The sequence below is a fragment of the Myotis yumanensis genome, unplaced genomic scaffold (genome assembly GCF_028538775.1).
Source record: "Myotis yumanensis isolate MYYU_CA2020_CCGP unplaced genomic scaffold, mMyoYum1.0.hap1 SCAF_5, whole genome shotgun sequence".
Taxonomy (NCBI): Eukaryota; Metazoa; Chordata; class Mammalia; order Chiroptera; family Vespertilionidae; genus Myotis; species Myotis yumanensis.
The window spans coordinates 81,456,458-81,474,496 of record NW_027223756.1 but is presented as its reverse complement, the minus strand read 5'-3'; the positions used below and the strand labels follow the sequence as shown (position 1 = coordinate 81,474,496).

The window sequence follows — 18,039 nt, the reverse complement described above, 5'->3', positions numbered from 1 at the left end:
TCTCTTTCTCTCTCCTCTCCCACTCTCTCTAAAAAAAAAAAAAAAAAACAATTGAAAAAAAAATATCCTCAGGTGATGATTAACCAAAAAAAAGAAGAAGAAGCAGTAGAAGTATACCTTATCCTGGATAGAAGTTGATTGTTGGTCCTTCCTGCCACCCATTCTTTCTCACCCATTCATACATCATTATTTTGATTTTTGTTTTTATGAGTTACAGAAATGACTTTATACCATACATATCTTCTTGCAACTTGCTTTTTGCACTAAACTTTATTTCTGAGATTAATGTGTGTCAATATACATAAGTCCAGCACCTTCATTCCAGCTTCTATAAAGTACCCCGTTAGATGGTACTTCTATAAAGTACCATCCTTCATCCATGTAGTACCCCCCGAGGGGCATCTGACTTGTCTCCAATTTCCCGCTGCCACCAGCACTGCCGAGTGAGCATCCTTGAGGTGTCTTAGTGCACGTGCAGGCGAGTCTAGATCAGCGATTTTCAACCCATGTGCCACAAGAACTTTTAAAACATGCAGTACCTGACTATTTAATCAGGGCCACTGACCTCTTTTCCCTTAGATCAGTGGTTCTCAACCTGTGGGTCGCGACCCTTTTGGGGGTCGAACAACCCTTTCACAGGGGTCGCCTAAGACCATCGGAAAACACATATATAATTATATTGTTTTTGTGATTAATCACTAGGCTTTAATTATGTTCCATTTGTAACAATGAAAATACATCCTGCATATCAGATATTTACATTACGATTCATAACAGTAGCAAAATTACAGTTATGAAGTAGCAACGAAAATAATTTTATGGTTGGGGGTCACCCCAACATGAGGAACTGTATTAAAGGGTCACAACATTAGGAAGGTTGAGAACCATTGCCTTAGATTGTCAAATGAAAAGATGACAACAGCTGACACAACAATAGCCATTCAGTGTGAATGAATCAAAATTAGACCTATTTTTTGGTCAGATCAGCAAAATATAGAATATATTTTTTTGGTGTGCTGCAGAATTTTAGTTATTAGTTTATGTGTGCCATGAGATAAAAAAGGTTGAAAATCACTGGTGTAGGGAATTGCCCAGCATGGTTGCCAGGCATATGAAACTGCTGGCAGCTAATTCCAGCAGGTCATAAATGCAAGAAGTTCATCAAAAGGTTGGTGGACCTTGAGGCTTCAGCACGGTTGGAGATGCATATTATTGCCTGCTGGAATCGCTGAAAGCATTTCCCCAAACCTGAAAATCTGCATATATTATTGCCTGCTACTAGAACAGCTGAAGGCAGTCCCCCCAACTTGACAATGCCTACTGTATACCAATCCTTACCTTTGATATGTATATCTGCTTTGCTTTAGGGCAATTTGTGTTAATAAAAAGCTAGGGGTCCAGAGACTCGGAGAACTTGGTTACTGAGGTTAGGGGCTTCTCTGGCTCCCCAAAATGCCTTCCAAATTTACATTTCATGTCTAGTCTCTTTATTAATTTACTTGCAGCCCCTTCTCCAGATTCCTGAACCCTTCTAGATGCAGGGAAACACCCCCGGCATGAAACTCCATTACTCCTCAGGATGCTGCCAGTTCACTCGCTGGGTTGTACCTATTTGCCCTCCTGACAGCAGTCCTGAGAATTCCTCTTTCTCCACGTCATCACCCATGCTTGACACAGTTGGGGGCTTAGTCACTGATTGCTAGTGGGTTTGAGAGCATCTCATATGCTTATTTGATCACACTCTTATATGATCTGGCTATCCTTATATCTTTGCTTATTTTTTTTAATATGTTTTTATTGATTTCAGAGAGAGAAAGGGAGAGGGAGAGAGCAATAGAAATATCAATGATGAAAGAATCATCGATCAGCTGCCTCCTGCACGCCACCTACTGGGGATTGAGCCCACAACCTGGGCATGTGCCCTGACAGGGAAGCGAACCATGACCTCCTGGTTCATGGGTCAATGCTCAACTATTGAGCCACACCAGCCAGCTATCTCTGCTTATTTTTCTGTTGGGTTTCAATTTTTCTAAGGGATTGACAAGCTTTATATTTTACATCTTCTGGATAATTATGCATTGTCTGTGACATACATGAGAAATATCACAGACTGAGTAATGTGAAATCTTTCCTCCTCAGGATGTCAGTATAGTCTCCCATGTATCTTCTCATGATTTTGAAGATTTTGTTTCCCACCTGTAGCCTGCAGTTCATTCTGCATATGGCATGAGGTGTCGGATAGTTTCCTTTGCCTGCAAATAGATCGTCAATATAATTAATTGACTAGTCCATTCCTCCCCACTGATTGGAAATGCCACCTCTGGCATCTATTAAGTCCCTTATGTGTGTGGATCTAGCTCTGGGCTCTCTCGTCAGTTCCATCGGCCTCTACACAATGGAACCAATAGCTCATGGTAACTTTAGTCCCTCCTGCCCATGTCCTCAGGCAGTAGCAGGTGGAGAGCCAGGACTCCCCTCAATTCTCCCTGCATGTGACTGGCAAGTGGTCAGCTTACCCACATTTGGTCGCCTCATCTGGTTGCTTGGAAGGAGCGGCAGCACAAAGAACAATCTCTGCCTTCCAGAAGCTTCCAAAACTTTCCCGAACCTCTGAGAGAATTGATGGTATTTGCATGTAGCAGCTTAAATGTGAGTTCCTCTTAATGCTTATTCCCTCCTGTGATTTCACAGTTAAATGGAAAGAGTCAGAAAAGGTAAGGAGAAGACAGCGAAGATCGAGGAAATATCGATCAGAAGAGGATACTGACGCCAAGCTGGCAGACCACTGGAAAGAGGGCGCCTTCTCCGTCCAGCTGGCAATAATGCCGCTCCTTGCAGGTATCCGCCCTCCCTCTCCCCCCCCCCCAATCCCCGACAGTTCCTGGTGTTTGTCCAATGTGGCTAAAAGTCCATGCTCACAGCGGGACACAGAGAGGCTGCTGGCGTGGAGGTGGCAGATGCTTCTGTCAGGACACTGGGTGGGGCTCCAACAAAGGAAACAGAGAGATAACCTCCTCCCTCCCACTGCTGTCATGGTTGATGGCGATAAACTGAGAATGGTCCTGGCTCGGCAGGCCGATTGTGTGCTTGTGTTTGCTATAGTAGCGTAAGATCTACTCCAAAACCAGCATGACTATTTGTAGTAATCATCTTCAGTTTCAGAATAGCCCAAGAGTTTGCAGACTTCAGTGGTAAATGTTGGCTAGCTAGCAACCCAGAAAGATTCTAGAAAGACTCTGAGTTTGAAATAAACTCTTATTTTCATTGCATCTTGGAGGGGCCAATCTTAGCCAAGCAGGACTGGTTTATACACTGGTTCCAACACTTATTAGCCAAGAGACCTTGGACAATGACTGAACATCTCTGGGCCTCAGTTCCCCATCCGTCAAGGCGAGCTGAGAGCAACCACACAGCATTGCTTGAAGATTAAATGGTGTTAACACATGTTCCAGTCTAGCAGGTGCAGGTGCACAAACCACACAGAGTCCATTCCCCTGCCCCTTCCCCCTTATCCTGGAACAGTGGTGCTCAAGGCGGGCACTGGCGCCCCCTAGTGGAGGTTTCGCATTGTGTGGGGGCATTTTTGATTTTCACAAACGGGAGCCAGATGCTTTTGGCATCTAGTGGGATCCTGTTAACTGTCCTCACTAGAAAGAATGATCTGTCCTCAATGTCCGTAGTACTGAGGTTGGGATCCCTCCCCTGCAATTATGGCTGACACCTCCCTAAGTGTCTGAGTGATGATTTCACTCCATGTATGTTTTGGAGATTTTTTTTCTAAACTGGGGTAATCTTTTCCTGGAAAGGGTTTCCAAACTGCAAGAACACAAATCATAATTAGTTGTGGCCTGAATGAGCTGGCTTTATTGATGAGAATTGTCGAGTGTGTTTCCTTCCATGTCCCGCGTGGAGTAGGGTTCGGTATCTGAAAGAGGAGCCGCACACAAGTGAAAGAAAAAGACACGAGATAATTTTGCAATATTGGGGGACCAGGAGGGCAAGCCCAACTCAAGGAGAGGGACTTCCACTGATGCTCAGGCCGCTCCAAGCTTTTATTTGATTTTGGGTAGCTCTAGGGTAAGGAGGTTTGTCTGGGGTAGCCCTAGGGTAAGGAGGTTTGTCTGGGGTAGCCTTAGGGTAAGGAGGTTTGTCTGGGGTAGCCCTAGGGTAAGGAGGTTTGTCTGGGGTAGCTCTAGGGTAAGGAGGTTTGTCTGGGGTAGCCTTAGGGTAAGGAGGTTTGTCTGGGGTAGCCCTAGGGTAAGGAGGTTTGTCTGGGGTAGCCTTAGGGTAAGGAGGTTTGTCTGGGGTAGCCCTAGGGTAAGGAGGTTTGTCTGGGGTAGCCTTAGGGTAAGGAGGTTTGAATGACACATGGATTAGCTCATTGGTAGACAATTTCCAGAAATAGGCAGAATGTCTGATCAACAATAATCAACAAGTATCTAAGGAATTAAGGGAACTAAGGTGGGGATGCTTCAGCTATTATTACCTAAATTAACTGGGTGGTTCCTAGATTAACTGGGTGGTACAGTTCTGACCTTTGCTAGGACTTCAAAGGTTACTAGCTTTTGGGGGTCTCTGTCTAAATCAGCTAGTAAAGACAATGAATGGACTCCGGCAAGAATCACGTGGGAATGGGGAGGGTCGCCCCCAGGAGACGCTCACTGCCTGGGCAGACAGCTGCCACATGGGCCGCGGCCTGTTTTGGAAGTGCCTACGCTTTCTGAGCACGTGTGACTGGGGGTTTATGTGCCCTAGAAATATAACTACAAGCATTTGAAAGGATTAGGACTGATTTTTTTAAACCAGGTACTATGTGCTGGGCAGTGTCCCTGTCACCTTCATGTGCAGAGCACTAAGAAAGGTGGTACCTGTGCCCATTTGGCACAGGAGTAAACTGAGCCTCCAAGAGCCTCTGACTTGTTGTGGGTCATGTGACTACCAAGAGTCAGATGTGGGATTTAAACCTGGCCTCTCTGCTTGCAAAGGTGCAGCTTTAGCTGCTTTTTCCCTAAACCAGTATCTCCCCACCTGGTGAAGTGAAAGGACACCTTTTATGAGAAAAGCACTCTCACAGCTCTCTGTGTGCCATGCATGGCTCGATGCACCTGCCCTTTTTTCTAGCTGTACTATTGCAAAACCAACACAGTGGGAGCCATGCCACGCTTGACTTGGCTCAAATCTCTCCGTTATGTTGTGCATCAATATCTATGCTTTCTCATTGGACCACGGCAGTTAAAGTGACACCAATGGACCCCAAAATAGACATTAGCGTGAAAGCTTTCCAACAGAGCTTTCTACAGTGAAGGGTGTCTGATATCTGCATTGTCCAATCCTGTGACTCGTAGCCACACATGGCTCCTAAGCATTTGAAATGAGACTCATGAAGAAGGAACTGCCTTTTAAATTAATGTAAAAAAAAATCTAGTTAATTTAAATTTAAGGAGCCATATACAGCCAGTAACTGCTATACTAGACAGCACAAGTCTAGGATGGTGGTTCTGAATGCCCTGGGGGGCTTTTTAAAATCCCAATGTGAAGGCCAACTACATCGGACTGTCACGGGTGGCACCTAGTATCTATCTGTATTCCTTATTGTAGCCTAGAGGGGATTCAGGACCTGCTTGTATTACTAGATGGCCATCAAGATTAAATTTAGAAAATTGGATTCTCTGAGAGAACTTATGGAAACTCAGTTTGAGGAACTGGTGTGTGACATGCTGTCTGCATGTTTCCCAAATCTTTTATTTTTTTTAAGGTTTCTTTTTTTTCATTGTTGATTCTTCTTAGCTTGCCTCATCCTTCTGTGCTTGTCTGGAATGTCATGAGTAACAGTCTAATGCTGTTTGTGTCTCCCCCCATCCCCACACCCTGCACCCCCGCCCCCTGCCCCACTAGGATGGCAAACTGTCGTGAGTCATGGCAGTAAAATGTCTGCCAACGTTTTAGATTGTTTTTTGACTTTAAAAACAGAAGTTCCCATCATGACAGAGGAGCAAAAGCAGGACTTAAACCCCATGATCATAAAGATCAAAGGTATTTCCTGCCTTCCATCGCAACCTGTGCCCATCGATGAACTAAAGGTAAGAATGAGCCAGATGAACTGATTGGCGAGCTCCTTCCCCAGCCACTGCCCCATGACCTGTCACCGTTTATCCCCATCATGGCCCTCCGGGAGATGGGTAATCATCCCCATTTCACCATTTAGGATCTCACAGTGAGACATGAAAGAGATTGGGTTTCTGGGGTTAGGCGCTACCAAGTCTTGAGGTCTCCCATGGGTGTTCTTCAAATGGGAGCAGTGATCCTGCCTTTGGAAGGAGCCCTGCACTTCCTTGTTACAGCAGCTTATTTTGAACCAGCAGGTTTAGCACTGCTGTTTGTCTTGGAAGTTCCCTTTCCCGTCTCTTGGTGGGCGCCCTGTCCCTGGATTCTCTGTCTTCCTCTTGCTTTGTTTGCTCCCTGGTTATGCTGGAGCTCATCCTCTTGTATCTTCTTGAGAAAAGGTTAAATGATGGGAGATACACTTGTGCTTCTTCAGCCTAAGGATTCATGTCTTTGATGTGTTCTTAAATTCTCCATCCTTATCTTCTCTGTTTTTACCTTCCTGCTGTTGTATTTGCCATGGTGTTCTGAAACACCAGTTAGCTGTATGTTAGGTCTAATCCCATTCTCCTCCACTTCCTCTTATTCATTTCTTTATATTTGTTGGTAGAGGCCTGGTGCACAAAATTTATGCACTGGGGGAGGGGGGAGTGGGGCCTCAGCTCAGCCTATGCCCTCTTGTAGTCTAGGAGACTTGGGGATGTCCGACTGCTATTGCTGCTGCACTCGCCAGCCTTGAGCCCGGCTTCTGGCTGAGCAGCGCTCCCCTAAGGGAGCACACTGACCACCAGGGGGCAGCTCCTGCATTGAACGTTTGCCCTATGGTGGTCAGTGCATGTCATAGAGACAGGTCATTCCACCATTTGGTTGATTTGCATATTAGCCTTTTATTATATAGGACTAGAGGCCCGGTGCACAAAAATTTGTGCACTGGGGGGTGGGGGAGGGGGTCCCTCAGCCCGGCCTGTGCCCTCTCGAAGTCTGGGACCCCTCAGGAGATAACGACCTGCTGGCTTAGGCCTGCTCCCGGGTGGCAGAGGGCAGGCCCAATCCCTAGGTGCAGCCCCTGGTCGGGCTCAGAGCAGGGCTGATTGGGGAGTTGGGGCGCTGCCCCCTGTCATGCACAGAGCAGGGCGGATCGGGAGGTTGGGATGCCACCCTCAGTCACGCTCAGGGTAGAGCCGATTGGGGGGTTGGGGCACCGCCCCCTGTCACACTCAAGGCAGGGTTGATGGGGAGGTTTCGGTGCCACCCCCTGTCACGCACAGAGCAGGGCCCATCAGGGGGTTGGGGCACTGCCCCCTGTCACTCACAGAGCAGAGCCAATCAGGGGTTTGGGGCACTGCCCGCCCCCCCCCCCCCCGCCCCCGTCACGCACAGAGCAGGGTCCATCAGGGGGTTGGGTGCTGCCCCCTGTCACTCACAGAGCAGGGCCCATCAGGGGGTTGGGGAGCTCCCCCCTGTCACGCACAGAGTAGGGCCGATAGGGGAGTTAGGGCACCGCCCCCTGTCACCCACAGAGCAGGGCCGATCAGGGGGTTGGGGTGCCGCCACTGTCACACTCAGGGCAGGGCCAATGGAGAGGTTATGGCTCTACCCCATCACACACAGAGCAGGGCCCGTGGGGGGGCGGGGGGGTTGGGACTCCACCCCCTGTCACACACAGAATAGGGCCGATCAGGGGGTTGGGGCACCGCACCCTGTCACACACAGAGCAGGGCCGATCAGGAGGTTGGGACGCCGCCCCCTGTCACACACAGAGCCACAGGGCGATCAGGGGGTTTGGGCGCTGCACCCTGTCACGCTGATCCGGTGCCAGGAGGCCTCTCGGCTCCGCTGATCCCGGTGTTGGGAGGCATATTACCCTTTTACTATATAGGATAGAGGCCTGGGGGCCGGCTGGTTTGCCCTGAAGGGTGTCCTGGATCAGGGTGGGGTCCCCACTGGGGTGCCTGGCCAGCCTGGATGAGGGGATGATGGCTGTTTGCAGCTGGTCACACACCCTTCAGGGTGGGGGTCCCCACTGGGGTGCCTGGCCAGTCTGGGTGAGGGGCTAAGGGCTGCTTTCGGGCTGGTGGTTCTTGACTGAAGCTCCCAACCGCTCCTTTTTTTCTTTTTTTTTTATTCTGGGCCAGCTTTAGCTCTGGCTCTAGCTCTGAGGCTTCCGCTGCTGGTTTGTTTCGGTTCTATAATCGAAACAACGTATAACTTCAGCTCTGAGATCCCAGCCGGCTATATTTATTACAAAGTTTCAAACTGCCAGCTCAGAGGCAAGTGAGGCGGGGAACGTTGAAATCTGCAGTCACCGGAGCAAGCAAGCCTCATGTTCGCTTCCAGCTGCCTGGCTGCCGGCCGCCATCTTGGCTGACAGTTAATTTGCATAAGGATACGCTGATTAGCCAATGGGAAGGGTAGCGGTCGTACGCCAATTACCATGTTTCTCTTTTATTAGTGTAGATATCTTTGTCTTCTTGTGTAAACATGGGTAATCCATTCAGCTATATATTTTAGTTCACTAATTCTCCAGTTTTTTACTTTTTAAATGTATTTTTTCAATTACAGTTTTGACATACAATATTATATTAGTTTTAGATGTACCAAAGGGTGATTAAACATTTATATAGTTTACAAAGTGATCAAAAGACACCGGGAAAGAAAATCACCAGGGGATTTCCCCTGACTCTGTCCCATAGGGATCCTTGCACCCATTTCTTAGACCAGAAATAGGGGGCTTCTCTTAGAGCTCCCTGTCCATGCCTGCTACACAATTATGGAATTCAGGCTTCTCTGAGCCCAGTCAGGAACATACTGGAGGAAAATAAAACCCAGGAAACTCAATGAGTTCAGTCTCCTTCACCAGTCTGCCCATTTCCTTTTACTTTTCAGAGTCCTCTAATAAGCTGCTTCATGTATTCTGTCTAGGGTTTATAGGTGCATTCACTGGGAGAATGCAAGGTGGGGTGTGCTTCTACTCCACTTAAAGAGACTTAAAAGTTCCTTTTACTATTTTTAATTTTTCATTCTTAAAATTTTTTTAAAGTTATTTTTATTGATTTCATAGAAGAAAGGAGAGGGAGAGAGAGAGAGAAAGAGACAGAGAGAGAGAGAAACATTAACGATGAGAGAGAATCATTGATTGGCTGCCTCCTGCACACCCCACACTGGAGATCGAGCCCACAACCCAGGCATGTGCCCTTGACCAGAATTGAACCTGGGACTCTTCAGTTCACAGGCCGACACTCTATCCACTGAGCCAAACCAGCCAGGGCAAAAAATTTTAATATTGACATTATTGCAGGTGTCCCCTTTTTTCCCCCTTGCCCACCTTTTTAATTTAAATTTATTAGGGTGACATTAGTTAATAAGGTTACATAGGTTTCAGGTGTTCATCTCTATGATACAAGATCTGTACATTGCATGGATGCCCACCACCCAAATTCAAGTCATCTTTTGCCAACATATTGTTGATGGCCTTTACCCTTTACTGCCTCCCCACCACCCTTCCCGCTAGTAACCATCATACTGTTATTTTGTGTCTATCAGTCTCAGTTTTATAAGCTTCTGCACAGTAATATTTTGTTTTTATTATTTTCTAGATGTCCTTTTTTATTGCCTGTATACAAGTCCTTTGCCAGGTGCATGTATGTGTGTATGTGTGTGTGTGTATATATATATATATATATATATGACATTTTCTGTCAGTCTGAGGCCTGACTTTAATTTTCTTAATAGTGTCTTTGATGAAGTCCATTTTATCAACTTTTCCTGTTATAACTAGTGTTTTTTGTGTCCTCTGAAATAAACCGTTTCCCACCTTAAGTTCATGAAGGTACTCTCTTAAGTTTTCTTCTAAAAGATATATAATTTTAGCTTTTATGTTTAGGTCTGTGATTCATCTAGAATTAACTCCATTTTCCTGACCATGAAAATGGTATATTTCACTATGTAGACTTTCTTTAATTTCTGTCTGCAATGTTTTATAGTTTTCAGTGCATAGGTTTTAGACATCTTCCATTTTATTTCTTCTTAAGCATTTTTTAAAGACATATGCTATTGTAGGTGATGTTTAAATTGTTTCATTTTCAAATTATTCTTGGCTAGTAAATAGAACTCTGTAGATTTGACCATGATGATTTTTTAAATTTTTTTAATGTAATGTGTGTTTTATGTATCTGATTATTATTATACCTTTTGCCTTCGTGCACCTGTTTTGGCTCATAGGACCATTTTTCCCTTAAGTGTTTTGTGATTTTTTGCTATGATCTCAGGTTCAGTGGACCTTTCTCTGTGGGAATTCTTTGAGGTTGAAAGTGGGTTTCTGCAGAAAGGTTTCTTAAGTCCTTCTTCTAGGTACCTGGGAGCACTACCAACCCCAGCATTGTTTTAAAATAAATTTCAGCATCAGTGTAAAATAAATAGGATACTTTAAATATGAATTCAGATCATGACTTTTGTAACAGTTTTTTATTAGAAAACTAGAGTCCTGGTGCACAAATTCATGCACCAGTGAGGTCCCGTGGCCTGGCCTGTGGGATCGGGCCAAAACAGGCTCTCCTGCATCCCTTGAGGGGTCCTTGATTGTGAGAATGCATAGGCAAGGCTGTAGGACCCCACGAGTGCACAATCAGGGCCCGGGAGGAACATGGAAGGTTGGCTATCCAGGCAGGGATGGGGGAGGGCTCCAAGGTGTGTCTGGCCCTCTTTGTTCAGTCCCCACCTGCCAGACCCCAGCAGCAAGCTAACCTATGAGTTGGAGTGTCTGCTCCCTGGTGGTCAGTGCATGTCATAGCGAACAATTGATCTGCCTTAGCATATCATTAGCATATTACCCTTTGATTGGTTGAATGGCCGACTGGTCAACCAGACACTTAGCATATTAGGCTTCTATTATATAGGATCCTAGCACCACAGTGAACATATGCAAAGGCTCCCTATTCCCTGCCTCAACACAGCTCCGCCCTCTTTTCCATTTCGTTTTCCAACCCCTCATAAGCCCCAAACCCCTCTGAATCTTTCTCCCCCTTGTCGCAGCTTCCCATGTGGATGCTTAATATGGTAAAGATGAGCCTGTGCCAACTCCCCAGATGTATGTCTGGGTCACTTGTGTCCACCTTTTTTTTTTTTTTTTTTTTTTTGCCTGACCTTGACCTAAGACCTAGAAATGTAGACGTGAAAAGGTACATGGCCTGTCTTCATAGCATTCACAATTTTGGAGGAAGAAGAAGTGAGCCAACTGTTGAGCCCTTTCCTGTGCCTGCCACCAGCTTGGCGCTTTCACATATGTCACTCAGTCCTGGGGATGAACTTGCAGAGCAGGCTCTCTCCTGGGTGTTTTGTGGATGAGGAGACCCAGACTCGGGGGCTATGGGAGGCGAGTGTGGCACTGGGATCTGAGCCCCTGCAACTGGGAGCCTTCCTTTAGAGGAGAGATGACGTGATGTCCCCCGGCTTTCTCACAGAGGCTCTGCACCCCCGTGTACTGCAAGTACCAGTTTCATAAGACTCCCGTTCACCAGACCGAGGGGCAGCCCCATGGAAACCACGTCTCCTTCAAGGACCTCAATGTCATCTTCCTTGGGGCAATGAACTCCAATGACCTGAGGGAATACCTGGAGGGCCCCCCAATGGTGGTAGAAGTTCATGATCGAGACCGAAAGTCAGAGGAGTATTCCCGGAAGCCCACCCTGTTTGGGGAGGACCCTCTGGATTCATACCTCAACTTTCAGGCCTTCATCTCTCCCGAAGAGACAAAGAACAGCCCCTTTGAGTCCCAAAACAAGATGTGGGACCCGTATGGAGTCGCCCTGGTAAGTTTTGCTGACCTCCTCCTAGGCCACAAGTACTTGAACTTGGCTATCCCCATCCACAATTGTAAGCCCAAACCCACACACCATGAAGAGGACGGCAGGAGCAGGAAGGTTGTGGGATTTAGGGCCCCTAATGATTCCCATCACGCCCCAATGCCGATGGGCAACTACATAGACGCCAACTCCCTGCTCAAGCTGAGAGTGGACGTCACGGTGCCACTGCGGACCATGGCAGAAGCCCCCGATTCAGACGTCATGGGCACCCAGTTTGGCCGCATCGTTTTCGTATTTGACACCAAGAAGATCTCCCTCCTGTATAGCCTGCTGCAGGACATCACCATGATCAATGCCAAAGCCCTCGACCTGGACTCCTACCCTATCACGATCCTCCAGCAGATCCTGTCCGCCTTTAAGATTCGGGTGAAAATCCAGGAAAGGCCGGACCTGGATGTGCTCACCGGCTTCCACCTGCTGGATGGGAAGATCCACCTCCTCATCTTGGAGGGCTTGGCTGACCAAGGCTTGAAGCGGCTGTGGGAGAGCCACCAAAGCCGGTAGGTGGCATCTGGATGCTGAGTGAGGGGAGAGATCTCTCCAAGCCAAGCTGAGGTCCTCTGTCCTCTCTGAGAGGGATACGTTTGCTCCTTTCCTCTTGGGGTTTATTATAGGGTGCTCCTCAGGTCTCAGAAGTTGGATTTTATAACAAGAGGAACTGATTGATTGCCTTTAGTTGAAGGGAAGACTTTTAGGATACATAGAAGAAAAGGTGGTTCAGGACAAGGGGTCTGGCCTTCAGACACCTGGGGGGCCTGCTTGGTTAATGGGGAGCAGAATGTTGTGTGTTGCCCTTGTCCACGTGAAGTGAAAGGGGGAAAAAAATTGTGCTTTATGACATTAAGGTAGACATCACAAAGAAATAAATTTCAACTCCCCGAGGTAGGATATATGTGATATTTTGGATCTAGAGGAGCTGTCAAAGCTACAGAAAATTCTTCTTCCCTGAAGGCCTTCCAAAAGCATGTGATGGGGACATTGTACAGGCAACTGGAGTGTCTGATTCTGGGCTGGAGCAGATAGCCCTCATGGTCCTTCCATTCTTTAGTTTTGATGACATGAGAATTCTCTTTTTCTTTCATGACTTTCAAGCATCCCAGTTTGGGTAAATAGGACCTCCCTCCTTTAATATGCGAGTCCCATATTTGTCCTCAGAGCTCAGATATCCCAGGACCCAGATGTTGATAACAGCTGAAAGTCTTCAAGTTGAGTTTATCCATGCAGCAGGGGAGTGCGGCCCTGTGGGGGCCTGTTTTGAGCTTATGGGCCAAGAAAGACTGGAAGAAACTGGCCTTATGGCTGGTTATCTTCCCAAGAGAACTGAAAACAGGTTCCCACACAAAAACATACACATGAATGTTCATAGCAGCATTATTTATCATAATCAAAAACAACCCATTTGTTCATCGAACAATGAACAAAATGTGATATATCCATACAATGGAATAATATTCATCCATAAAAAAGGAATGAAGCATTGACACACATGCTTCACTAAGTAAAAGAAGCAAGATATAAAAGGCCACATATTCTATGACCCCATTTATATGAAACATCTGGAATAGTCAAATCCTTAGAGATAGAAGTAGATCAGTGGTGGCCAAGATCTCAGGGGAGACACGGAGGAGAAGTGTGGAGTGATGCTGACAGTATAGTTTCTTTTTTGGTGATGAAGATATCCTAGAGTTAGACAGTGTTCATGGTTGCACAACATTGTGAATATACTAAAAACCACTGAACTGTATGCAATACTTTAAAAGGGTGCCATTTATGATGTGTAGCAAAGAATTTGGCCTTGCCCAAGAGAGGTCAGGCCTTCGCCCTTGTCTCCTGGGAGGTAATCTATGTTATACCTCATGGGAGGGTCTTTGTTTAGGTTGGGAGCTGACCACACCAGATCTGAAGGCGGGAGCAGCCTCATCTGACAATCATAGTGAAGATTGGCTGTGCCAAAAGACTAGCAATGTGATTTAGGGTGGAGCCGTGTGAACTGACCTAGAGACTGAGATCGCCACATGGGCCATCAAGCAATTAATCAGTCATGCCTCTGTAGACACGGTCTGTGGACACCAAGGCGTGGGGGAGTGACTCTGTGCGTATGGTCACTCTCCAATGTCATGAAGGGTGCACACCCTGATCCCATGAGGAAAGGCCAAGGGGAGCTTTGCGTTTGGTACCATCCTGGACCCTGCTCTAGGTACCTCTTCCTTTGGCTCATTTGAGCATGTACCTTTTCCCTGTAATAAGCTGTGTGAGCATAACAGCTTTCTGTAAATGCTTCTAGCAAATTGACAAACGTGACTGTGCTTTTAGGAACTCCTGGAACTTTCCGTGGTTATCAGAAGTCAGGGCAGTTTGGGGGTCTGTGCCTTCAAGCTTTGCAGTTTGTCTAATTCAGGTCATGTGGTATGTGGATTATGTCTCAATGGAAATATTTTTCCCAGGGGCAGAAATAACATAGAGTATGTCCACTGATCCCAGTTCAATTAAGCTAGAAATTAAAAAATTATTAACCAAAAAAAAAGTCAAATGCTTAAAAATTAACAATTACTTCCAAATAACCCATGGGTCAAAAGAGAAACTGAAATGGAAACTAGACATTTTTGAATTCAACAATAATTAAAATAGTAAAATATCTAAATTTGTGGGATGACATTAAAGCATTATTTAGAAAAAACTTTACTCTTAAATGCTTTATGTTTGAGAAAAATAAAGGCTGAAAATTACTGAGACATTTACTGGAAATGTCTGAGATGTTACAGACATTGAAATAGGTGTTTTAAACTATGTCAATCAGTTTAAAATTTCATTAGAAATTTACCAAAAAATAATACCAAAAATATTTTCAGATTAGATAGTTTCATGAGGTGTCTCAGTATAAAAATTAATGTTGAATTTCTAGATACCACCTACCTACAAAAAATAATTTTTAAAGAGGAAGCAATTTAAAGGTATCATAAAATATGACATTGATAGGAATAAATTTGACAAAAGGGAGCAAAAGACCTCTGTCGTAAATACTATAGGACTTTTAGAAACATTTAAGAAAACCAAAATAAGTGAAGGGAATTACCATGTTTATTGTTTGGAATATTCAATATTGTAAAGGTGTTTATTATCTCCAAATAGGTCTATCAAATCAATGGAATTCCAATTTAATAATACTAACATTTTTTTTTGCCATTTTTATTTTTATTTTTCCATCACCTTTTATCCCGTCTATTGCCCTCTTCCACCTCCACCCTTTCCCCTCTACCCCCATCACCACACTGTTGTTCATGTCCATCAGTTCTCTCTCTTTTTTGTTCAATTCCCCCCACCCCCCAGCTGTCTGCCTGCTCTCTATCTATAAGTTTATCCCTATTTGCTTGGTAGTTCAGTTTGTTCATTAAATCCCACTGGCTGAAATAAGGGTGGGGCGGAGTAGGACAAGGGGAGGGCACCCAACAAAGAGAGAAAAAAAGAAGAAAAAGAAAAAATGAGGAGGGGAGGGGTGAGATGGTACCTGCCAGTTTTAACAAGGCAGAGGAAGAGCAGGAAGATGGTACCTATCAGCCTCTGCCTCCAGAAAGCATCCCTGCGTTACAATTAGCAAATGAGTCTCTTTCACATAAAATCTGGGCACTTTGCAAAGAGCTGCTTCTGTGCTGGGCCCTGGCCAACTGAGTCTGGAACCAGCCCTTTCAGAATCATTTCTCCGTTTGCCGCAGCCCCACAGATCTTGTGGGAATGAGCCCCATCGTTTTCAAAGCTAGATGTTTTGAGGGCTCATCTCTTAGGTGCTCGTCTGAAAAGCTTGGATGTCCAATGTGGAAAAGGAACCCTTCGCTGCTCACGCAAAGTTTCCGTTTTGAGTTTCCTTCCGATTGCGGGTCATTGTGCCAGGGTGGGGATCATGGCGACATTGTGTCAGCCTTTTTACCTGCTCCTGTGTGGCTTTTTCTTGTTTGCCCTATGTGAAAGAGGGGTTTTTTGTTTGTTTGTTTGTGTTTTTTTGTTTTCAGAGGAAACTGTTTCATATGTAGCTACAGAGAGAGCTGTTGTATGTGTGGGAGGAGGTGGGTTCAGGGTCTTCCTACATCGCATCTTGAGCAGGAATCTAGGTTGAGTTTTTGTTTGCTCTGTTTTAGTTTGGGGCAGGGGGTGGTATTTGTTTGTTTGTTGCCAATTCATATCCATTGACTAAAGCACCATTTGTTGAAAATACTATCTTCCTTTATAGAAATACTTTTGCTTTTTTTTATCAAAAATCAGTGAGTCATAAATGTATGGTTGTATTTCTGAGTTCTCTATTCTGTTCCATCGATCTATTTATCTCTTCACCAATAGCACACAGTTTGATTACTGTGGCTATAATTAGTCAAGTAAAGTGATTCTTTCCCCTGTATTCTTTTTTTCAAAATTGTTTCAGCTATTCTAGTTTCTTTGCCTTTTCATTTAAATTTTACAAAAAGCTGTCTATATCTATAAAATGTCTCACTAGAATGTTGATAGGAATTGCTAAACCTACATATCATTTGGGGAAGAACTGACATGATTGCTGTTGAGTCTTCCAATCCATGAATATGGTATGCTTCTCCATTTATTTAGATCTTTAATTTCTTTCAACGGCATTTTATAGTTTTCTTTTTGTATATTTTTTTTATTGATTTCAGAGAGGAAAGGGGAGAGAGTGAAATAGAAACATCAATGATGAGAGAAAATCACTGATTGGCTGCCTCCTGCACGCCCCCCACTGAGGATCGAGCCCGCAATCCAGGCATGTATCCTGACCAGGAATTGAACCATGACCTCCTGGTGCATAGGTCAACACTCAACCACTGAGCCATGCCAGCTGGGCAGCATTTTATAGTTTTAAACATACATGTTCAGTATATGCTTTGGTAGATTTATATCTAAGTACTTTATTTTTTAGTCATTTAAAGTGATATGATATTTTTAATTTCAATTTCTAGGTGTTCATTGCTTGTATATAAAACATGATTGATTTTTCTTTGTTGATCCTGCAGCCTTGCTAAACTCATTGGTTTGAGGAGTGTTTGTTTTTGGTAGGGATTTCTTGGGATTTTCTACATAGACCATCATATCATCAGCAAATATGGATAGTTCAGTTTCCTCCTTTCTAAACTATATGTCTTTATTTCCTTAGTGTGCTGGCTAGGACTTGCAGCATTATTTTTTATCAGAGTAGTGACATCCTGCCTTGTTTCTGATCTTTGGTGGAAGCATGGGGTCTTTCCCTATTATATATTACTAGAGGCCCGGTGCACAAAAATTTGTGCACTTGGGGGTAGGAGGTCCCTCAGCCTGGCCTGTGCCCTCTCGCAGTCTGGGACCCCCTCGGGGGATGACCACTTGCTGGCTTAGGCCTGCTCCCTGGGGGATTGGGCCTAAGATGGCAATCAGACATCCCTCTGGCAGCCCAGCAGCCCTCGGGGGATGTCCATTTGCCAGCGGGGAGCAGACCTAAGCTGCAGTCAGACATCCTTAGCGCTGCTGAGGAGGCAGGAGAGGCTCCCACCACCACCGCTGTACTGGCAGCCATCAGCCTGGCTTGTGGCTGAGCAGAGCTCCCCACTGTGAGAGCGCACTGACCAACAGAGGGCAGCTCCTGCATTGAGCGTCTATCCCCTGGTGGTCAGTGTGTGTCATAGTGACCAGTCATTCCCAGTTGTTCTGCTGTTAGGGTCAGTTTGCATATTACCCTTTTACTATATAGGATAGAGGCCTGGTGCACAGGTGGAGGCTGGCTGGTTTGCCCTGAAGGGTGATCCAGACCAGGGTGGGGGTCCCGCTTGGGTGCCTGGCCAGCCTGGATGAGGGGCTGATGGCTGTTTGAAGCTGGTCACACCCCCTTCAGGGTGGGGATTCCCACTGGGGTGCCTGGCCAGTCTGGATGAGGGGCTGAAGGCTGTTTTCAGGCTGAAAGCTCCCAGCCTCTTATTTTTTCTTTTTTTTTTTATTCTGGGATTTATTTACCTTCTATAGCTATCACTGGAGCTGAGAGCCAGCTCCAGCTCTGAGGCCCAGCTCCAGCTCTGAGGCTGTGGCTGGCTGAAGGCAGGTATCTGGGTTT

General features: G+C 45.6%; 1 protein-coding gene across 1 annotated transcript in view; it reads left to right on the top strand.

The window, feature by feature from the left end:
* CFAP92 (cilia and flagella associated protein 92 (putative)) overlaps positions 1-18,039 on the top strand; it is a 38,342-nt gene that overhangs the window by 12,901 nt on the left and 7,402 nt on the right. Inside the window, 3 exon segments of the mRNA XM_070416973.1 lie at positions 2,692-2,838; positions 5,896-6,080; positions 11,562-12,463. Coding sequence (XP_070273074.1) covers positions 2,692-2,838; positions 5,896-6,080; positions 11,562-12,463 — 1,234 coding nt within the window.